The sequence below is a fragment of the Spea bombifrons genome, chromosome 5 (assembly GCF_027358695.1).
Source record: "Spea bombifrons isolate aSpeBom1 chromosome 5, aSpeBom1.2.pri, whole genome shotgun sequence".
In the NCBI taxonomy this organism is placed as follows: Eukaryota; Metazoa; Chordata; class Amphibia; order Anura; family Pelobatidae; genus Spea; species Spea bombifrons.
The window spans coordinates 45,523,946-45,548,700 of NC_071091.1; the positions used below are offsets into that span (position 1 = coordinate 45,523,946).

The window sequence follows — 24,755 nt, forward strand, 5'->3', positions numbered from 1 at the left end:
TCTGCATATAGATGATACTGGAGGCCAAATGAGTTGATTAGTTTGCCAAGAGATGAAGTATAAAGAGAGAACAGCAGAGGGCCATGGACTGAACCTTGGGGGATGCTAACCAGAAGTGGATGGGAGGGGGTGATGTCTTGCCAGAGAAGCTGACAGACAAGGAAAGGTTAGATTTATGAGGAGATCCATGAGAAAGCTGTATCTCAAATGCCTGTAGAAGCGAGTGAGTCAAGAAGAAGGTGATGATCAACAGTATGAAAAGCAGCAGAGAGATGCAATAGTATTAAAATGGAGAAGTGACCTTTTGCTTTGGCAGAGAGCTAGTCATTCAGTAGAGTGAAGGGGTTTGAAACCAGACTGTAGAGGGTCATGGAGGGAATTAAAGGAGAGGAAGTTAGTAAGGGGACTGTACAGAATCCGTTCACGCAAAAGGAAGCAGAGCGGTAGTTAGTCAGACGGATGGGATCTGAGGAATTATTTTTTAGAATGGGTGTGATTAGCACATGCTTGAAGGCTGTTGGTACAGTTCCAGGTGATAGATTAAATAGATGGGTAAGGGATGGACAGAGAGACTTTGTGAGGTGTGATGGAATGGGGTCAAGGGACAGGTTGTTGGGTGAGAGGAAGAAAAAAGAGTGGCTATTCTTCACTTGTAGGGGAAAAGGCAGTTGGTATGGGATGAGTGAAGAGAGTGGTGGTGGGTGGTGTAGAAGGGGGTTGTATAGGAGAGGTCTTGTCTTATAATCTCAATCTTGTCTTTGAAGTCGGTAGCAAGATCTTGAGCAGTGAGAGACGTTTGTGGTGTGGGTATGGTGGGACAGAGAAGGGAGTTGAACGTAGAAAAAAAAAGAGTCGCGGGTTGGAAGAAAGGGAGGATATGAGAGTAGAGTAGTAGAGCTGTTTGGCGAGAGAGATCAGAGTTGTAGGTGCAAAGCATGAGTTTATAGTGAGTAAAGTCTTCGCTCGATTTGGATTTTCTGAAGTAGCGGTCAGCCATGCAGCAGCACATCTGAAGAAAGCATGTGGTTTTGGTATGCCACGGTTGGTGTTTCAAATGTCGGGGTTAACATATGGTAACTGGAGCTATGCTATTGAGTGATGAGGCAAGTGTATTGTTATAAAAATTACTCCTAAATTCCTGTTCCTCGGATGTTGAGGTGAGGACATTATTAAATATTCTGTACTCTGCCCTTGTATTTCATGCCCTAGGTGCATTATCTTACATTTATCCAATTGCCTCAGCTCTGACCATTTTTCCAGTTGACCTAAATCATTTGCCATTTGGCTTATCCCTCCAGGAACATCTTGCAAATCTTTGTTTCATCAACAAGAAGACATACCTTGCCTTCAAGACCTCTTGCAATCTCACTAATAAAAATATTTTAAAAAATGGGTCCGAGTACAGATCCCTGAGTTACCTCACTGGTAACAAGACCTTGCTCCGAATATATTCCATTGACTACAACCTTTCTGTCACTTAGCCACTGTTTAATTAATTCAACAATATTAGGATTGCAGTTTTGTGTGGGACAGTGTCAAAAGCCCTTCTGAAATCTAGATATGCAATGTGTATCTCATCACCTTGATAAATTATTTTAGTCTCCCAATCAAAATAAATCAATAAGATTAGAGGTAGACCATGTTGTTTTTGATCTTGAAACCGATGTGACTTCAGATGTTCAACAATCCTATCCTTTAACATAGTTTCCATTAATTTTCCCACTGCAGATGTAAGACTTACTGGGCTGTAGTTGCCACAACATTAGCCAATTTCTAATCTTTTAGGACTACTCCTGTCACCAATTATTTGTTAAATACCGTATTTGCTCGATTATAAGACGACCCTGATTATAAGCAAATCTGAATATTAATTTAGGAAAAAAGCCTGAATATAAGATGACCCTATAGGAAAAAAGTTTTACCAGTAAGTGTTAATTCATGTAAACTATTTTTTTAAATAAAAACTATGATTGAGAAAAATATTTTGGTTTTATTTCCTTCTATTTTCCAACCTGCCCCCCCAGTTATGCACATCTGCCCCAGAAATGCCTTATACCCCCTATATGCCACTGTGCCCCACGATATGCCTTTTAACCCTCTAAATGCCACTGTGCCCCATGATATGCCTTTTAACCCTATATGCCACTGTGCCCCATGATATGCCTTTTGACCCCCTATGTAAAACTCTGCCTCCAGAAATGCCTTATATATATATATATATATATATATATATATATATATATATATATATATATATATATATATATATATATATATATATATAAATACGGTAAATCCTTTAATGGTTTTTCTAGTACAATATCAAACTATTTTAGTAACTTGGGTGTATCCCTTCAGGCTCCATCAACTTATTTGTCTTTTCCTTAGTCAGCTGAATTAGAACATCCTCCTCGATAAACTTTTATGTATCAATTTACTCAGTCTTTTTCCCTAATTGACTTCCCTTTCCTTCATTTTCATCTGTAAGAACTGAACAGAAATATTCATTGAGGCAGTCAGCTTGACCTTAATGCTCTTCTATATATCTTCCTATTTTTTTAATCTAACTAATCCTTTGTTTTACTTTCCTTCATGTTCTTATAGTTATTTTACTGTACTTTTCTACTTTTTGCTGTACTTTTTTTGACGAGCTTGTGATATCCAAGTGTATTTTATATTCAAGAACATTTTCTAATTTTCTGATCATATAAAGTCAAATACAAGACAATAAACACAAGCAGTGCCAGTGATTGAAGCTGCATCCAACCCTCTAGTGTCTCACTACTAGCAAGAACCATCTAAATACAAAATTGTGTGTAAATAGTGCACACAAACAGGTACACACCATTATGTGCGTAGTACATAAAATCAACTAACCTTTTATATATTTGTTTTCTTGAGTTATGTAATAAGCTAAGTATTCATTTATTGCTTATGTGTTGGTGTGTAGTTACACTATTGTTAGCACACTATTTACCCAGAATTTTATATTTTGAGTATATAAATTGTATACCAGTTTTAAATATGAGGTCCCAATTTCATCCATAGTTTGTCAATTTTCTAGTAGATGTACTGTGAAATGTTAATCAGAACACATTCTGATCAGCCATAACAACATTATGACCACTGACATGTGAAGTGAATTAAACTAATAAGATTATCATGGCATCTGTCAGTGGGTGGGATATATTAGGCAGCAAGTGAACATTTAGTCCTCAAAGTTGATTTTTCGGAAGTAGGAAAAATGTGTAAGGATTTAACAGACTTTGGCAAGGGCCAAATTGTGATTGCTAGGCACTGGGTCAGAGCATCTACAAAACTGCAGCTCTTGTGGGGTGATCCAAGGAAGGAAAAGCGGTGAACTGGCAACAGGGTCAATGGCAGCCAAGGCTGAAAAAAGTTAATGCTGGTTAATGAAAAATGTTTGTTGCGTATGGTGCTGCTTAGGCGCAGACTAGCCAGGGTGCCCATGCTGATACCTGTCCACTGCCGAAAGCACCTACAGTGGGCACATCAGCATAAGAACTGGACCATGGAGCAATGGAAGAAGGTGGCCTGATCTGATCATGTTTTCTACGTTTAAATAACGGGGATGGTTTAGGGAATATGCGTACTCCCTGGTATACGAAGGCAATCATTGACTCGTGATGGATGTGTCCTCCCCCCTCTCCTTTTTTCTTTTTTCTCCCCCCCTTTCTCCTCTTCTTCCTTTCTTTCTCTTCTTCTTCTATATTCTCCTTGAATTGTGTGTTTTCATTTATTGATAGCAATCAGAAATTTTTTTGAAAATCTTGAGATTTTACTGGCAGTTCAGTTGCTACTTTCACATGTATGTCACTCCATTTCTGCCTGTACTCGGCGAGTTATGGTCGTTATGTATTGTGGACTCTCCGATTGTTTTTTCATGTGTATTTACCATCTCGCATTGTGATGTGTCCATAAACGTGTAAATCTCAATAAAAATTTCATGTTAAAAAAAAACAAAAAAAAAAAACAGGGATTGCTGGATTCGTGTACGTCACTTCCTGGAGAACACATGTCATCAGGATGCATCCATGGAGGCCCCACCTCGCAAGTTACGGGGCTTAAAGAATCTGCTGGTTAATGCTTGTTGCCAGATGCACACCTTTAGAGGTCTAGTGGAGTCCATGCTTCGATGAGTCAGGGCTATTTTGGTGGCAAAAGGGGGACACAATAGTAGGCAGGTGGCCATAATGTTATGGTTGATCAGTGTATGTTAATGCTTGCTTTGTTGTCTTTTAGCATGTGCACCCACAATTCTCTGCCTTCTATAATCTACAATGTACACATAAAATGTTACATAAATGAATTGCTTCATTTAAAAATAACTTTTTGTTGTTTTTTCAGCTTCTGTTTGATTTTCTTGCCTTCAAAAATGATATAAGCTTTTGGAAAAAGAAAAAAAACATGGTTGGAATGTCCAGAAAAGCAGGTAAGCTCCCTGACCTAAAAAGGGTCAATTCCTAAATTAAATTTTGAGAATGCAAAGAAACCTGCTACCACTCATAATCTGCTACCACTCATAACCATTCTTCTACACTGTTTTGTGTAGGTTTTCTCATCCACAAACCAGAATTTTGGAGGGGGAGATATTTGCCCATCCCACCAAAAAATGTGTTACTACTGTTAAAAATTCATTTTTAAAAGTATTGTTTTGGTTTTTGCGTACTAAGATGTTCTGAAACGGCTTTGTTATTTTAGCACATTCTTCTAGATAAATACACTCTCCTTATAATGCCTTGTGATAATCAACAGAAGGCCTCAGTCCCATGGCTGACAGACTTTGGAAGCTTCTGCTGCACCTTTCAAGCCTAACACAGTGATACGACATTATTAATAATAAGAATGGCACACCAACAAATATAGTTAAGAATGATGCAGTTCTTTATTGTGCAACACTGGCCAGGGTACCCATGGAGAATCCATTGATTTTTTACACTGAATATTTTGCCACACTGAAGGACACATTCTCTATTTCTTAGTTTCTGCCTTACTTCTTTCTGACCACCAACTTCTACCCTACAATCAACAGCGCTCATTTCATATTCCAAAACAACCGAGATTATACCCCTCCCTAACTCTTAGCCTGACTTGAACATATCCTACCTTATGCTAACCTTTTCCTGTCTAGATGCAGCAAACTTTCTTATCTGTCAGTGGCATAGCACCAGTTACCTTATGCTGTCCCAGACTTAAACTGTCACCCTGTTGAATGCGGAATCAAGTTTTGGTACAGTTTTGGGATTAAGCCCGTAACAACCAATGATGGGCCAGGCATGTCACGCAGAAATGGTCAGTTAACAACTGGCATGTCATGGCAATAAATGATCGCTTTCTTTGCTTAACCAGTGTTACTGTAATGTCTCGATGTTGAGATTGGCATCAGGGGTGAAGTCTGGCCCCTCCCCGGGTCATCAACATCCGCTATACACTGTATGGCAGCGGATTCCCGTTTAAAAAAAAAAAAAAAAAGTTTAAAACGGGCGATCAACGATTGCCTCCTAAGCTTCAATGCGTTCGATAGCGACACTGAACACCCACCCCAGGGTGCACTGTGATGGCTCCACTTGCAAGATGTCGTTGTCCTTAAACCTCTTGATGACAATTGCCGGTTCTGGCACGTCATGCACTAACATCAGGTTAAGATGTACCAAATAGGGCATGGGCAGTGGATCCTCAAATGCCAAAGTTCAACATTGAAAAATGCGCATGCCCCAAATGTGGCCATTTCCCCCCCAAACAGCCAGGCAAAATCATTCATGTGAGGTATCGCTGTACTCAGGAGATGTTGCTGAACACATATTGGGGTGTTTTATGATAGTGACGTAAACCAGAACCTGTTAATTCATACCTGAACTAAAATGTGTGTGGAAAAAAATGACTACCACAAAGTTTGACAAAGACTGGTGGTAGAATTAGTCCATGGAAAGAGTTAAAATACCAGCATTTGAAATATCCTGGGGCGTCTAGTTTTCAAAAATATATGGCTTTATTGTGCACACTGAAATGGCCGGGCTCAAAGATGTACCAAATAGGGCATGGGCAGTTGATCGCCAAACGTCAACGTTCAACATTGAAAAATGCGCATGCCCCAAATGTGGCCCTTTTACCCCCAAACAACCAGGCAACCTCATTCATGTGAGGTATCGCTGTACTCAGGAGATGTTGCTGAACACATATTGGGGTGTTTTATGATAGTGACATATACCAGAACCTGTTAATTCATACATGCAGTAAAATGTGTGTGAAAAAACAAATGCAAAAAAATGACTACCAAAAAGTTTGACAAAGACTGATGGTAAATATGGTGCATGGAAAGAGTTAAAATACTAGCATTTCAAATACCTTGGGGTGTCTAGTTTTCAAAAATATATGATTTGATGGGGTAAATTGCATTGGCCGGCTTCAAAGATACCCGAAATGGCACATGGGGGGAAAAATGGTTTTGAAATAGCAAAACGCTACCTGTACTTATTGCAGAAAAAAAGCAAAATAACATTGGGTATTTCTAAACTCAGGACAAATGGTAGAATATTTTTAGCAGGTGTTTTCATTAGTTTTTGCAGATGAGTAAAAGTTTTTTTTGTTTAAAAAGTGAGAAAAAGTAATTTTTTAACAAAAAACCCCATATTTTATCATTTTTTTTTAGTAAATTAGATATGATTAAAATTTAGGGCTGCAACTAACGATTATTTTAATAATCGATTAGTTGGCCGATTATTTTTTCGATTAATCGGATAAAAAAATGTAACAAAAAACGTACAATTTACACTTTCATCTCTTTATTGCAATGGCCTCTCTCTATTCACCTTCTTATTTTACTGACATAATAATAAAAGCTACAAGAACCCAAACACGGTGTTTCTCAAACTAGGTTTTAATACAAAGTGATTAGTAAATATTAATTCATATGTTAACTATTTTTCATATTTAATAAAAACTATGAGGAAAAAAAGCCTTGTTTACATTTTTTTATTTACCAAACTGCCCCTGGTTATGCACATCAGACCCCCAGCTTGCCACTCTGCCCCCATATATGCCTTATACCTCTTATATGCCAGATTCCACTGTGCCCCTGATATGCCACTGTGCCCCTGATATGCCTTATACTCCTTATATGCCAGTGATATGCAACTGAGCCCCCTGATATACCTTTTACCCCCAGATGTTTTATGACCCCCTGATATGCCTAATATCGATATGCCTTATATGCCCTGAAATTCATAATACCCCCCATACACCACTATAACTCACCCATGCACCACTCTGGCTCCTCCCCCTCCCATACACCACTCTGGCTCCTCCCCCTCCCATACACCACTCTGCCTCCTCCCCCTCCCATACATCACTCTGCCTCCTCCCCTCCCATACAACTCTGGCCCCTCCCATACTCCACTCTGGCTCCTCCCCCTCCCATAATCCACTCTGCCTCCTCCCCCCTCCCATACTCCACTCTGCCTCCTCCCCCCTCCCATACTCCACTCTGCCTCCTGTCAGCAAGTGAAGTGCAGGAACGGAGGCTGTCTGTGCGATGACAGAGAATCATCCTCTCTGTCAGCTGATGGGGGTCTGCATCGCACAGACAGCCTCCGTTACTGTCAGTAACGGAGCCGGGTAGAGAGGCAGAGTGGCGTATGGGAGGGGGAGGAGCCACAGTGGTGTATGGGAGGGTGGCTCCCATACACCCTTCTGACTCCTCCCCCCTCCCATACACCGCTCTGCTTCTCTACCCGGCTCCGTTACTGACAGTAACGGAGGCTGTCTGTGCGATGCAGACCCCCACCAGCTGAGAGAGAGGATGATTCTCTGTCAGCCTGTGAGTGTCTGCATCGCACAGACAGCCTCCGTTACTGCACTTCACTTACACTGTGGCTTCTATGAAGCTGCAGTGAAAGTCCTTGTCAGTAATGGAGCCGGGAGAGAGGCAGAGTGACGTATGGGAGGGGGAGGAGTCAGAGGGGTGTATGGGAGGGGGGAGAGAGAGACGGAAGTGAGAGACCGGCCGACAGTGAGGGGAATCCAGGTCTCCTGCAGCGTTGCGGGGGATCTGGATTCCGGTGTTATAATCCGATCTCTGTTTGAGATCGGATTATTATATGGAGAGGCGTTTTTCAGAGCATTTGCTCTGCAAAAAACCTCTTTTTATAATCGATAAAAATCGATTCGATTAATCGATGATGAAATTCGTTGCCAACGATTTTCATAATCGATTATCGATTTTATCGATTAGTTGTTTCAGCCCTAATAAAATTAATGGTATCTAAAGAAAGCCCTGTTTGTCCTGAAAAAAAACAATATATAATATGCGTGGGAGCATGAAATGAGAGAGAAGAAAATCACAGCTATACAGCAACACTGAAAAATGTTAAGAGCCATTGTCCCAATATATACTACGAGTAATAACCCCTATTGTCCTTAAGGGGTTAAGTCTGCTGTTTGTTTTTAGCCAAATCTCCGTTTTCCATAATGTAGAAGGTATGCGGGCACAGGGATAAAATACAGTGCATCGTGCTGCACAGCACGGAAGAGCAAGTACAATGAAGATAGGTATACATGTCAGTTCATTGAACAGAGCAGTGTACAAAATGTTGATTCCTACATGACAGATCAACTTACACATAGCACTACAGGGTCACAAGTACCTGTACCATAAATCCCACATAAATTGGCAGATGAGGAAATTTCGGGAGATGCAAAAGGTTAGTGCAATGAAACAAAAAATGTAAAATACAACATAAACAGAAAATTGCTGCTATGTCAAAGCCGTCGGCCAATACAGAACCCAGGACATGAACCTGAGGGCAGAGGACCTGGAGAGATGAAAGGGGAAGGAGGGCAGAGGTAGGGGAGAGGAGTGTCGTATGCGTACGGCCATCTCAGCAATGGCCTGCCTGGTGAGTTCAAGGAGTCCGAGAGGCTCCAGTAGCAGGTGTAAAACAAAGATCGATAAGACGTGTCGAGGATGCGAATAGCATCCAGGGTAACCATTTGAGGCCATTTTTATATTCACGACCCATCGAGGTAGCCACTAGGTCCTCCATATGGGTAATGAGGTTCATATGAGATATCCATGCTGCAATAGGAGGGGGACCACGAGTCCTCCAAAACCTTGGTATAATATATTTGGCGGCTTGGACCATATGGATAGTGAGAGGACGCTTATATGTAGCATATGAGGAGTGGGTGTGGTGCAGTAAATGGGCTCCAGGGTAGGCCTCGAAATCAGGGTCCGTAACCTCCTGAATCACCTTGACAGCTACATCCCAGAAGGTACGAACATCCCTACACTCCCACCACAAATGCGGATAAGAACCATCGGCGAGACCGCATCTCCAGCATAGCGGAGATACATGTGGGAGGTAGTGGTGCACTGCTAGCGGGACCCTATCTGAGACCACTGCGGAGATCTGAGACCACCGCGGAGAGCAGAGCATCATAATTGAGACGTGCCGGTTGTGAAAGATCCTCCAGGATCCAGATCCCCAGATATTTGATGGCCTTCTCAGACCACTTGAAGGGAAATGAGCCAATTATAATGGACCGAAGAGCCGGGGGGATATGGACCCCCAGAATGTCGGACTTCTGGAGATTAATTTTATAATTTGAGAGGGCGTTAAAGGAGTCCAATTTGTTTACAAGATGTGGAAGGGAGCTTTCGGGTTCTGTGACCAGACAAAGCATATCTTCCGCGTAAATAGCGAGCTTATGCGTGTGGCCTCCTAAAGTGAGCCCTGTAATCTAAGCATTGCCCCTAATAGCGGCCGCAAGGGGCTCCATCACAGCAAGAATAGTAACAGGGAGAATAGTAATAGTAAGAACAGTAACCAGTGTCGGGTGCCATTGGTGATGGGGAGTCTCTCGGAGAGGGTGCCGTTGATTTTAATATGGGCAGAGGGATTCGAATACAGTGCTCTAATTTGGTTGAGAAAGTTCCCTTCCATGCCAAGTGACTCCAACGTTTGGAATAGAAAGGCTTTTCAGCGTCCAGAGAGATAAGGGCGTATGGAAGGCGATGGTCGTCGGCAAACGCCAGTAAATTTAGAACCCGAATGGTCTTATCCCTGACCTCCCTCCCGGGAACGAAGCCAACCTGGTCCCCATGGATCAAGGATGGGATGTGGAGCTGCAGTCGGGTGGCCGTAACCTTAGCGAGTAGTTTGAGGTCCGTATTGATCAATGAGATGGGGCGATAATTAGAGCAAAGTTCTACATCCCTGCCCGGTTTGGGGATAACCGCTATATGCGCCAGATTGGTCTGAGGGTCTGGAATATGACCCTTAGCAAAGGAGTTAAATAACGTCGTCAATTGTGGTCCTAGGACTGGGAAAAACTGGGAGTAGTGAGTGGTGAAGCAATCGGGGCCCAGGCTCTTGCTCTTGGGGGTTAATTTCAGGGCCGTTTTGATTTCGTCGCACGTGATGGGTGCATGCAAAGCCGCTACGGCCGCACTCCCCAGCCGTCGAGGGAGGTGGAGGAACGCTACGTGAGTCTTAAAGGAGTTCGAAACGTAATAATTGAGACCTCTTCTGGGGTTTGTTCAATCCTCTCACATTGAGAGAGGTGAATTTAACAGTATCAGGTATCATTGAGAGGGTGTCTGGAGAGACCAGAAGAGCCGACAGCAGAATGGCAGCAGGTAAATAACATTGTAAAACAAAGGTAACAATAAAAACGAAACATAAATGGAAAGGCCCTGGCGTACTCGAGTGTGGGCGCCGAAGACCCTGGATGCCATGGCATCAAATAATGAGCAAAGTGACCTAACAGTAGGTCCAGAGCCCCCCCCGGGTGGGGAGAAGGTCGGAGAGCTCTGGGGAGTGTGTAAGGGAAGGAAGCCACGTGAAGACTTCCATGTACGAAGGTGTGTAGTATGCAGTGAGCAAAAACTGAAAAAAGGAAACAAAAATAATACGATGAGCCCGGTAGCACGTCAGGCCCAGTAGTGACCATCACTCAAAGACCATAGAGCGCCCTTATGTGAGGAGAGATGTAAGACCCCGTGAACAGTGTCAATAAAGCGAACCTTCACAGCAGGCTATAGTAAACCTGAACAGCTGGGAAGTGAGTGTTTGTGGAGGTGTGAACAGAGTGTGTGTGTATGTGTGTAACGGGGTAACGAGAGGCACCGTAGTGGTAGGCGATCATGATGGGCACGGTCTCAACGCGGTAAACAAACGGGCAACACCGCCAGCGAATGCCATGCAGCCAGTAACAAAAACAGCAAGAAACGAAATGAAGTTAAATAAAATAAAATACCGGTACCCAGCTACTACGAGACAGTTAAGGGCGAAAGAAGTCCAACGATCGTTGTAACCCGGAGACAACTTGCGTGGTACAGGAGACGTCCAGGCGTTGGAAAATCAGCGCCGCTATCGATGGTAATGTCCCTAGTCCCGTCCGAGGTCTTGTAGCTGCGATGGAGGGGAAACAATGAGCGGTGTAGAGCAGTGTAGCAAGGTGTCATGTAAGGCATCATTCCAGGGGGTCGATCTGTTTCTTCTGGCGTTTGGGCCACTGCGGCCTGGGCGACCACATCTTAGAGGGATCCAAGAGACTTGCGGGAGGCGTAAATGTGTGTTCCCAGTCGGTGACTTTGCAGCGAGGGAGGCCCAGTGCTTCTGTAAAGCCAGGTACGTCACTGTGTTGCCGGATGATATGGGTGTCCATGCCCCTGCGGACGATCAAGGCGAAGGGAAACCCCCACTGGTAGGGGATGCCCACCTCCCAGAGGGCTTGCGTGACCGGTTGCAATAGGCGCCGGTTCTGTAAGGTGACTGGTGAAAAGTCTAGGTAGACTGAAAGCACGTGGTTATCCCAGGTGAATGAAGGGCGATCCGGGATGCCCGTAGGACCTCTTCTTTGAGGAGGCAGTCCTGAAAGCAACATATAGCGTCGCGTGGAGGTAAGTTGTCCGGGGGCCGCTGACGGAGGGCCCTGTGGGCACGGTCAAATCGGATGTCGTCCAGTGGCCTGCTCAGGACCTTGTTGAAAATTGATTGCAGAGTGGCGGGAAGGTCCGAGTGCGGCACCGATTCTGGCAGGCCGCGGACCCGAATGTTATTCCTGCGTCCCCGGTTGTCCAGGTCTTCGAGTTTGCGCGACAAGTGAGTTTGGAGGCGAAGTTGGGAAGTCAGGGAGTCCACAGTGTTGTGGATCCGTGGTTGGTCTTCTAATGCCGCCACGCGGTCTACAATATGGCTGATATCAGTCTGAATATCTGCGAGGCTGGATCGAATCCCCTGCGTCGCTTTTTCCACGATATCCGCAATGTCCGCCTTGGTGGGCAATGAATCGAGCTTCTCTTTCCAGTAGCGAGGAGCAGGGGCTGAAGAGACCGGAACAGCCGCCGTGGAGACGTCCTCTGCTAAGTCGCTCGCCACGCTCAACGAGGGAGATGGCGGCCTTTGAAAAGAGTCCCGGGAGTCCTGGTCCGAGGAGGATTGGAAAAAGGAGCGAACAGAGGTAAGAGATCCTTTCTCCTTGGAACTCGATGGCTTCAGGGTGTTTGGTATGCTTGCCCATGGTGAGTGAATAAGTGAATCTGAAGCGTATTTTCGGGCCTGATGTGCCGGAGCTCGGGACTTATGTGTCCATCTTGTGTGCTGCCAAGCTACGCCCCCAATTCTGCCATTTGTTTTTAACATCCTGTTTATTAAATTATTTTAAATAAATGAAAAATGTAATTTATTTTTTTTATCAGATTAATCGAAAAAATTATGAGCCAACTAATCAATTATGAAAATAATCGTTAGCTGCAGCCCTACATTTGGGAATTTTGACATCTGGACCTTCTGCCGCATGTCCTATTTGGGACATATTTGAAGCTGGCGGACTCAATTTACCCCAAGAAACCATAGATTTTTGAAAACTCCCTGGTATTTCAAATGCTGGTAATTTAACTTTACTCTTTCAATGCAATAATTCTACCAACAACCTTTGCCAAAGTTTGTGCTAGTAATGTTTTTTGTATTTTTTTTTACACACAAATTGGACTATAGGTATAAATTTGGAGCTCCTGATATATGATACCATTATTCAAAACCCCAACATCTCCCGAGTTCAGTGATGCCACCCTTGCATTTGTTGTTTGTGAGGTAAAACACCACATTTCTGCCCTATGTCCTATTTCGGTCATCTTTGAAGCTGGCTAATTTAATTTACCCCATCAGGCCATACTCTTTTGAAATCTAGACACTCAAGGTTACTTTAAAGGGTGGATTTTTAACTTTCTGTGCCTGTATTTTTGGGAAGAAAAGGCGCTAATTTTAGCACTTGTTCATAAAAATAACCTTTTTGGGGGGGACTTGTTTATTTTTTGAATGGGCAGCGCCATCTGGTGAGAGGCAAAATCTCTTTCAGTGGCCTTTGTGACCGCTCTCCTTCTCATCGACGATGAGAGGGTGCTGTACTAGGGAGAAGATGGTTAGAGTGTTGTGGGATATTTTAAACTAGAGTCTAGCGTGACGATAGCATTGAAGGGGTAGCTAGTGTAGGTTTAGGGCAGCGATGGCGAACCTATGGCACATGTGCCACAACGGACATGCAAAGCGTTCAGTAGTGGCACGCGGCTAGGTTGCCGACTGACAGGGCCGGCCTTTGGGGTGTGCGAGCAAGAGGGCCAGGTGGCAGTCCTATCACCGAGGCCAGGGCCGTGCGAGGCGGGCACCCAGGCGACAGGGAGTGGCGGAGAGAGAGGGGAGCCGAGCGGTCGCTCATGAAAAAGTTTTACGTTTTCTCCGCTCCCTGCCATCACTCGTCTCGGGTCTGCCCTAACTCTGGCAGTTGGCGCGCCAGGCATCTGTCTTGTTTTTGGTGCCGGCATTTCATGCTGAGCACTGTAATATGATGTCAAATCCAGGGACGGACAGACCATCCAGGGCCCCGGGCAACAAAAAGCCATGGGCCCCCTGTGGTGATGCCCCTCCCTTAGCCATACCCTAGTGTGACCACACCCCTTCTTGATTAAGTCCCTCCCCTTGGTTACACCCCCTTATATGTATTTTTCAGTATGTGTCATAATTAAAAAAGATAATATATATGTGTGTATGTTAGACATGCATTTGTAACTACACAATTTGTATTTATCTCTTTCAATTAAAGACTATGATTGAAATATAATTTCAAAATAACAGCCGAACTGGCAGTTTCTTTGATATTAACCCCTGCTGCCAATATGTTACTAGCCCCTGCTGCTGATATATACTGTAAATATAAATATTAGACCCTGCTATATATTAACCCTTTCAGTCCCCTTTAGATGTACCTGTACGTCCATAAAATGCATCTAAAGAAACCCCCAATGAACGCACCGGTACGTCCTGCCTTTCTTGCATCGGCAGGGACACATCCCTGCCGCTACACGGGAGATCAGGCTGTCGTTTGACAGCCTGGACTCCCCCTGTCAGCAGAAGCCCGCATCACTGGCCGGAAAACTGTTTTAAATGCCCGATCGGACATTCCCTTCCGGGTCGCGTCACTGCTGATGTCACCCGGAAGGTCATCCGAGGACAGGATATCCCCTGCTCTGATGAGGCACAGTGTGATTGGTGCAGGGAGGAGAGGGAGAAACCATGTGAGAAAACAATAAAGTGAGCTGATTTAAACATAATAAAAAAAAGAAAAAACCCTTACTTCCCATTGCCCTAACACAGCATGTAAAAAGTATAACCCTCCTGCCCCCGCTCAAACCCATTAAGCCATAAGTATAAAAAATACTACCCTTAAGGGTACTATATGTAAGAGATGGATATGGCCCTCTAGAAAGAAAAAAAAACTAAGGATGTGGGTTATCTCCGTAATCAGGAGATGCAGCTAAACAATTTTGGCCGGGTTTCTGTGCCGTAGCACATGCCCTGTGCAAAGGTGTTGGTGAAAAAAAGCGCAAGAAATAATTTCTGCGGCCACCTTTCATAGTGATTGGTGGCCAAATAGCTGCATGAAGAATGTCCAAATACCCCTGATAGGATAGTGGTTTGATTTTGGTTTGTTTAAAATTAGAGTTGCAATCCCATCATACCTAATGTAAAAATTCTACGAATAATGTACACCTTATAGTATGTTCCCTATAAGTACTGGGAATGTATGGAAATTTTATATAAAATTTAATTTCTGAAATCAGGAGAGCTGAATTGATAAACTTGGAGGGGATTTTCCATCACTTTACCTACCGTATTTGCTCCAAAAATACCCCTCGTCTTATATTCGGGGTCGTCTTATACTCAGGGGACCTGGATCCTCCTGTCTTATGCCCCCCCACACACACACACACACACTTCCTGGTGCTTTTGACTCCCTGGTGTGTTGCCTGGGCAGCATGTAGACGTCTACGCGATTCGTATAGACAACTTCCACTGCAGCCGGAAGGAGGTGCGGTTAGCAGCAGGGGTTGTCTGCGGCCATCTCGCGGACCTTCCCCGGCTGTCAGAGATCAGAGTTCCCCGTGAGCTCTGGCAGCCGGGGCAACCCCTGCTGCTAACCACACCTCCTTCCGGCTGCCCCAGCTACGCACCAGGGACTCAAAAGCACCGGTAAGTTGGGAGGAGGGAGGGTGTTAAATGGGGGCATAAGGCATTTCTGTAGGCAGAGTGCTCTATGAATTGCCTTTTAACCCCCTTAATGCCACTCTGCCTCCAGAAATGCCTTTTAACCCTCTATACGCCATTCTGCCTATGCCTTATATCTCCCTATATGCCGCTCTGCCCCATAATATGCCGTTTAACCCCCTAAATGCCAGAGTGGCATATAGGGGTATAAGGCATTTCTTGGAGCAGAGTGGCACATAGGGGGTCAAAAGGCATATCATGGGACACAGTGGCATATAGAGGGTTAAAAGGCAGACCACCTGGGAATACCTAGTCTTTCTTTTTGTTTTTTTTTTGGCGTGATGTCATCATGCAATCCTATGGTTTGGTCTGGTCACATGATCAGACATTGGCAGAAGGGCAACAGGAAGAGATTAAGTTATGGAGACACAAGGTATTTACTTAGGATTTGATTAGTATGTGCCATTAACCCCTTCAATCCCCTATAGACGTACCAGGACGTCCAAAAAACGCCCACAAAGAAACCCCCTATGGACGTCCCGGTACGTCCAGCCCTTCGTACAGCGTCAGGGACACATCCCTGCCGCTGCACGGGAGACCAGGCTGTCGTTTGACTCCCCACTTGCCGGCTTTCTGCTGTCCGATCGCCTGTAACAGCTTCCGGCATGAAAGCCGGTAAGCTGTTACCGGTAAACTGCCCGATCGCGCAGTTTCAAGTATCCCCTGCGGGGATATCCTGCCCTCCGATGAGGCACAGAGACGCTGCGATCTCTCACAGTGTGATCGGTGCAGGGTGATCGCGGGGAGGGGAGTGAGAAACCATCTCTCTCACTCCCCCTCCCGTCCTGTAACAGAAAAGCTGAAAAAAAAAAACATTAGTCATTTAAAAATAATATTAAATAAATCATTAAAATAATAATATAAATAATACTAAAAAAAATTATAATGTGAGCTGTGATGTCACTGTGACACCACTGGCATGTTCAGGAGGCCCCTAGGAGGACCTCTAACCATTACTGTGTAAAAAAAATAAAATATAAAAAATACAAAAAAATGTAAAAAAATTAAAATAAAAAAAATTTAAAAAAATATTAAAAAAGATAAAAAAATTCTTAAAAAAACCTGAAATCAGGACACCTGAATTGATAAACTTGGAGGGGATTTTTCATCACTTTACCTAATTTTGTGAGGATTCAGAGGAAAAATATATAAAAAAAATAGTTTATTTTTCTAATATTTGCCAGTTTTTACTAAATTTCTCATTCTAAATTTTCAGCTAATCATCCAACTATGGTATCAAACGAAAGCTCTATCTCTCCTTGAAAAAACAATATATAGTTTACATGGGTACACTATTCACAGGAAAAGAGAATCATCGCTAAACCGACATACCCCAAAAATGGCAAAATTGCTCTGGGCTTTGAGGTACCAAAAACCCCTGGGATTGAAGGGGTTAATATGTCTGATTATTTGTAATATACTGTATAATGTAGATGTAAACATTTTAATTGATGTTTTTAAATCACTTGGTGATTGATTGTTTTTAAATAAGATATATAATTATCACTAATTGTTTGCATTACGTGGTGTGACTTTTTACTGAACCTGATTGGTCTGTATAGAATTATACTCACTACTTAAGGGTGTGATTTGGAGTGAAGTGTTAGCTTGACAAAGGCTCTGTTTGGCCTAAATGTTGCTTTTGTTTGCTCTCGCTTAATAAAGTGTCCTAGAGACTGGAAGCTGTTAGAAGTGCTGGGAATCCTTTTCTTTGTTTGTGTCCCTATTTTATGTAGTGCTGGGTGTTCATAATAACTACCGTTCTTCCCTTGTCTTCTGGTTTGATGGTGATAGAGGGATTATTTTTCAAGTTACTGATGACAGTTTGTTCCGGTGCCGAGTTTTTTTCTGGGTTTTTTTGGTCGCCAAAGATGCAGTTCTAAGGCGGAAACTTTCAATGTAGCTGTCTAGTTTTGCGTTTCGGCCTGGTGCTCGAGTGAAAAGGCTGTTCTTTTTCCTGTTGTAGTCCATTGTTTTAGTGTTTTCTTTGTCATGAAAATATTCTTTAAGTTGCATCTTTCTAAAATATTCTTCCAAGTCAGTTTAGATTGAAATTGAAAGTTTCCGCCTTAGAACTGCATCTTTGGCGACCAAAAAAAAAACAGAAAAAAAACTTTTCACAACCTCTTGGCACAGGAACATGTAAAACAGGGGTGTTTACAGAGAAAGAAGTTGTGAATTAAAAAGAAACAAATCCATAAGACATAAGATACACCCAAATTTATCAAAAGAGCCTTAAAGTGTTCTGGCTAAATCGTTGGCAGACGTATTTAACCAGTCAATAATGGCAGGATTAGTTACAGAATACTGGAAGTTGGCAACTGTAGTACCACTTGACAAAAAAGGTAGCCATCAGTAGATGGCAAATTAATGGAAACCATGCTAAAGTTGTTAAATATCTGGAAGTGGTTTGTATCATAATAAACCGCACACATTTACTGCAAGGAAAATCCTGTCAAACTACCTTTATTTTTTGAGTGAGTAACTAAAATAATGGACCAGGGAGCTGTTGATATAGCCTATCCAGATTTCAGTAAGTCTTTCAACACTGTCCCCCATAGGAAACTTTTAAATTGCAGTCTCTGGGTTAGGTTGTTAATTGTGTGTACTCAGAAGAAGGACCTCGGGGATCAGTATTGGAACCCACGTTTTTTAGTATTTTTATTAGTCCCATTACAGAAGGTCTTACTGGTAAGGTATGTCTTTTTGGTGATGATACAAAGGTCTGCAACGGGGTAGACAATTCGGGTAGAACAAGTCAAATGATTAAGTTTAATTAGAAGAATGAACGTGTGTGGCAGCTGCAGTTTAATGTTGATATAGCATCGGGGCACTGTTCTGCTAGTGGTAATGTAAAAGAGTGTCTTGAATAGGAGGCAGAGGTAGGTGGTTTTGACACTTCACAGATTACCTAATGTATTGTGTACAGTTCTGGAGACTCCATCTCCAGAAGGATATTGACACATTGGAGAGAGTTGACAGGAGTTTACAAAAATGGTAAGTGGTTAGCAGGATAAAAATTATCAGGATGGACTAATAGATGTGTAGCTTATTTACCTTATAACAGGGCTTGACAAATTTGTTGTGAATCTAGGCGCCAGCTAAAAAAGTTAGGAGCCAGGATTTTTTTTTAAACTAACAGTTGGTCAGGAGTGATCTGATCATCATCAGCCCACTTACTAAACTCACAGCATTTGACCTGGAAGCACTCTGGACTTTCAGGTCAGTGCTGTTTTTTTTTTTTGTTTTTTTTTTTAATGATTTTTTTTATTTTATTTTTTTTTTAAACCCTTTCAATACTGATGTTCCATTGGAGCACAGCATTGACTGATATTTAGTCCCCACAAGCTTGTGGGGAAAAATGTTAACCCCTGCAATGCCACGGATGTGTCATACACAATTGTGGCATTGAAGGGGTTAGCGCTGCACTGTCGCTCTCATGGAGCGATCAGGCAGCAGGGGAGGGTTGGGGATGCTCTCCACACTCATGTGGAGACCAAAGAACCCTCTCTTATCCTTTCCATGCACTAACTCTACCACCAGCCTTTGTCAAACTTTGTGGTAGTCATTTATTTTGTGTTTCTCACAAAAATTGCACTTCAGGAATAGATTTACAGCTCCTGGTATATGTCAAACACCCCAATATGTGTTAAGAAACATCCCGAGTACAGTGATACCCCCCATGCATGAGTTTGTCGGGAGGTAAAATGCCACATTTGGGAAGTGCACGTTTTTTAACTTGGAACTTTGACATCTCGTCCTGCTGCCCTCTTGTTCTAATTGGGCCATCTTTTGAAGCCGGCAATTTCAATTTACACCATCAAACCCTGATTTATAAGACAACCCCCCAAAATCTGAATATTAATTTATGAAAAAAGAAAAAGCCTAAATATAAGACGACCCTATTGGAAAAAAGTTTTACCAGTAAATGTTAATTCATGTAAACTGTGAACAATTTTTTTTTATTAAAAGCTATGATTGAGAAAAATATTTTGTTTTTATTTCCTTTTTTTTAACCTGCCCCCCCAGTTATGCACATCTGCCCCCTGGCTTGCCACTCTGCCCCAGAAATGCCTTATACCCCCTATATGCCACTGTGCCCCATGATATGCCTTTTGACCCCCTATGTGCCACTCTGCCTCCAGAATTGCCTTATACCCCTATATGCATTGTAGTCATTTCTTCAGTGTTTACAGAAAAAAAGGTTGGAATATAGCACTCGATAGTGAGATGGTGCACGAGTCAGGGTACCACCAAGTCCTTCAATAAATCCAAAATAAAGAAGCAGAGGCTCAGCACTCAAATGGTAAGGTGAGTTTATTTCGCACAGGCAACGTTTCGCCTAAGGCTTGAGAAAGACCTGTGTGTCGGAACGTTGCCTGTGTGAATTAAACTCGCCTTACCGTTTGAGTGCTGAGCCTCTGCTTCTTTATTTTGGATTTCTTCAGTGTTGTCACATGAAAAGATATAATAAAATATTTACAAAAATGTGAGGGGTGTACTCACTTTTGTGAGATACTGTATGTCACACCAACTTGTGTAGTGCATACATGGACTTGCTACCTGGTAGAGATGGTATGGCCAATTTCAGTATTAGAGGGGTTAATTTGATTGTACAGGCATGTGGTGCCAAAAGGTCTTGTGAGATAAATTTGTCCTTTGAAGCTCGGACTCCAACCGGGGCCTTCTACGGGGTGTTAGGTCCTGCAGTGGAGCTGCCGTTTTGTCTAGGTTCAAATGTAGACGACCATATGCCTGTATCCCCTCATAGATACTGGATTCTTTGATATGCTAAGTGACCACTAGCAGTCAGGAAAACCATCTCAAATCCAGGTCATATCCAACACATATCAATAATAACTCATAGATTCATTATCATACCTCCTTGTGTGCATACCTAGAACGAGGAAAGCGCACCCTACAAAAAGAGTACAAACATGGCGGCGCAACGTAAACGGTTTGGAAGGAATTGTGAAGTCTATGATGTTCAGTCATATGTAGCAAGTGTGACATATCTATGGACTTCACAATTTACAAGAAATTCATAAACGCATAAATTATTACTGTGGCGAGCACAGGAGGGATGATAAAATGAAAATAAGTTATTTGGACTGATATGTTTCCACCACACAAGGGGGAGGTCACTTATGGTACACCTTCCCTCCGCTTATACCACCTCTGGGCCGGCTTGGAAACTCGAGATGAACTGGGAAAGAGTATAAAATTAATGAGTGTGCTTACTAGGGGCCAAGATCTAATTTTGAGTAAGTCGCCATCTTTCCTTGCCGGAGCCCAAGGACAGAAAAACTGTTACTTTACCCATCAAGTGAGTAGTTAGGTTTTCTGGAATTTTCTCCTTTTTTTATTTTATCTGTTTGGTGTAAATCTGTTTATCATCTTTTTTTTTTGTATGCACTGTGATTTTTTTGATTCATAATAAATATTCCTTTATTAAGTTCTGCCTTTGTCTGGTAAAGACTCGCGTTACCTGATTAGACCATTTGATTGGTAATTTTAAATCACGTAATTATTGTGTTAAAACATACTGTGTGGGTTTTTATTCTGATTCACTTGGGGTACCAAGACACCCCATTTCTAAATTGTCTTGGTGGTGGCAGCATTATTTTGATATTTGTTATATCATTATAGTTAATTGCGGGTGGTATTAAGGGTGGATATTTGTATTTTTATCACTATTTCCGGCAGGGGAGGGCTGGTAGCCTAAGGCCTGGGGGGCAAGTCTAGTCAACTGGCCCATTGCACCATCAAAGCGGCTGCGAGCGACATTGAAAGTGGCCGTCGTGCGCACACCAGCGCCTAATGAAATTAAAGTGGCCGGCGTGCACACACCGCATGCCTCAGCTCTTCATCACACCCCTTTTAAGACGTGGGAAGAGGAGCTGAGGCATGGCCGTTGGGTCTGACTGCCGCATGATGCAGGGGCGTACCTAGAGTATTTGGCACCTGTGGCAGACCCTGTATGTGGCACCCCCCCCACACACACACACACACACTTCAAAACTGCATAGTTTCTATGGTTAGGCAAACATTGACAGGGGTACAGCATAACTGTTATCATTATATACTTAGGGATTACGCGGTACCAACGTCAATGTGTGCCTATACATTGAGCCAGACACTGACAACCCCTATCACTATATACTAAGCCAAACATTGATGTGGTGTAGGCTCACCACTTTAGTGACTGGCATAGTATATAGTAGGGATGCACCGAAATGAAAATTCTGGACTGAAACTAAAAATTCAGCATTCACTTGGCCAAAACTGAAAAAAAAACAAAAAAAAAAACTTTAAAATACTTTATTAAAAGTAACACCAAAATTAGACAAAAAAATCAACAACAATATTAACACACATATATATATATATATGTAACAACAATCACAATCCTATCATGCCCAGGTTCTAGCATGTGCAGGCTGACTTAGCATGATAGGAGTGTGATTGCTGTTTGCAATTATATATATATATATATATATATATATATTAATACTGTCATTGAATTATTCTGCCCAATAAAAGTGTTAACACACCGAAGTTGGACCAAAAAATAAGTTATAACAGCAATCACACTCCTATCATGCCTAGGCAGCCACTACATGCTGGAATCTGGGCATGAAAGGAATGTGATTACGGACTCCCTATGCCAAGCTATCCCCCAACACTTACACATCCATGCTATCTGAAACCCTCATTCACAAACATTCAGCATAACACCCATCACTCTCACACACTTACATTCAGCATAACACCCATCACTCTCACACACTTACATTAGGCATAACACCCATCACTCTCACACACTTACATTCAGCATAACACCCATCACTCTCACACACTTACATTAGGCATAACACCCATCACTCTCACACACTTACATTCGGCATAACACCCATCACTCTCAAACACTTACATTCAGCATAACACCCATCACTCTCACACACTTACATTCAGCATAACACCCATCACTCTCACACACTTACATTCAGCATAACACCCATCACTCTCACACACTTACTAATCCACTCTCTCCTACCTTTTCTTCTTTCACTCTCACCTTTCCTCCTCCTCTTCTTCTTCTTCCTGTCCTGTGCACTGAGCGCGGAAGACGGTGGTCGTGGCTTCAGTGTTGTGCGCCGGAATTTTACATCAAGTCCCGGCGCACAGACACAGTTGCCGCGCGCATCGTTTCTGGAGGCGTGCCGGCATGGTGGCAGCCAGGGCGGACCGCCACCCCCACCGCCCCCACCCCCCCCCGCCAGGTACGCATGACGGCCGCATTCAATCCTGCTCGCGGCCGCATAGTTCTTAACTTTGCGGCCACAGCCGCATTGAATGCTCGTCTGCCGATCGTCGTTCCGGCCCGGATTTCCGGTCTACGGCAGACAGATTACCACCAGAACCAAGTCACGCGCACGCTTGGAGTAGAGTGTGTTTGTGACACTGTATACTTCACTTTTTTTTTCTTTAAAAACAATAAAGCCACACCGTATAGATCTGTATATGTTATTTATGAAAATGCTTATGCTCGTCTACATATTCCGGTTTCCTGTCTTTTTTTGCAGTGCTGTGGCGTTGCTTTAGTACAGTGGTAATATTCCTTTTCTTACTGGATGAACAAACCAGTTTACTGGTGCTGATACCTGCTGGCATTGGCGCAATAATAGAGGTAAGTTTACAGTTGCTAATAAAATATGTAACTACTGTAAAAGAATACATAAATACACAGCATATTTTTCACTTTTAAGTGTATATGTAAGACTTATAAACTCTGTGGATAGCAATTGGTATGGAGGAAAAACGAATCCCTGCAAACATGAGATTAGTCAATATGTCATCACAGGTCCCTTTACTTAAATGTTTTCTTATGTTTCAAAATTTTATTCCGGATTTAAACGTAAAAAGGTGTAGTCAACGATGTATCGTTTTACATAAATTGGTACTATACAATAATAGCGATTAAATAATGTAGAAATAGTCTATCCAATCCTCATTACATCAGTAAATTGCTATTACACTGCGCCTGCGTGCTGTACAACCAGTAATCCCTCAATCCATAGAAACACGTATTTACAGGTCTTCTACATAAATAATTGTTCAAAATCTTGAAAAAGGTCCCGGATATATATAAATCCATAGAAACACACATTCACTTCTTTTCAATAAATACATAAACTGTGACAAAATGTTAGTCATTTGTGAAAAAAATGCTGTAAAATAAGCATGCTTTCAAAAATAGACATGTTAATCAAATCAGTATTTGATATGACCACCCTTTAAAACAGCATCAATTCTTTTTGTTACACTTGCACAATATCAGGGATTTTGGAGACATACAGTTGCTTGATTAAACAGTTATACCAAACAGGTGCTCATGATCATCAATTAAATACAATTAATTGATCAACCAAACTCATTACCAAGTTGCAGTTACTGAAGATAGTTTAATATCAAAGGTGATAAACCATGGCAAGACTGAACACAGGAAAAAGACACAAGGCAGTTACAGTTATTAAAAGTTTGCATACCCTTGAAGAATTAGTAATGTATGTTTAAAGAAAATGAGTTAACAGGCATCATTAATTTTATTTCTTATGGGATTCATATTCAACTGTATGTTTATAACAGAATGGCACAATCATAGAACAAAACATTGCAAAAGGAAAAAAAATGAAATAACCCCTGTTCAAAAGTCTGTATACCCTTAGGTCTTAATATTGTATATTGCAGCCTTTAGCATCAATGACAGCATACAGTCTTTTGTAATAGTTGTCTATAAGGCCTCAAAAGCTGTGAGTGAGGTGTTGTCAGGCATATTGTAACCGGGCTTTCTTGTGGCATTATTGGAGTAAAGGTTTTTTTTCTGGCAACATGACCATGTTTAGTCAAGTATCGTATTGTGCTCCTTGAAACAATCACGGCAGCATGTACAGTGAAGTAAGAAATTATTTGATCCCCTGCTGATTTTGTATGTTTGCCCACTGACAATGACATAATCAGTCTATAATTTTAATGGTAGGTTTATTTGAACAGTGAGACAGAGTAACAAAAAAAAATCCAGAGTAACATATTTCAAATAAATTATAAATAGATTTGCATTATACTCAGTGA

At 42.4% G+C, this 24,755-nt stretch overlaps 1 protein-coding gene across 1 annotated transcript in view; it reads left to right on the top strand.

Moving 5' to 3' along the window:
- CLPTM1L (CLPTM1 like) overlaps window positions 1–24,755 on the top strand; it is a 168,281-nt gene that overhangs the window by 91,387 nt on the left and 52,139 nt on the right. Inside the window, exons 8-9 of the mRNA XM_053467315.1 lie at window positions 4,369–4,453; window positions 23,210–23,313. Of these exons, the coding sequence (XP_053323290.1) occupies window positions 4,369–4,453; window positions 23,210–23,313 (189 nt within the window). The remainder of the gene's footprint in view (window positions 1–4,368; window positions 4,454–23,209; window positions 23,314–24,755) is intronic.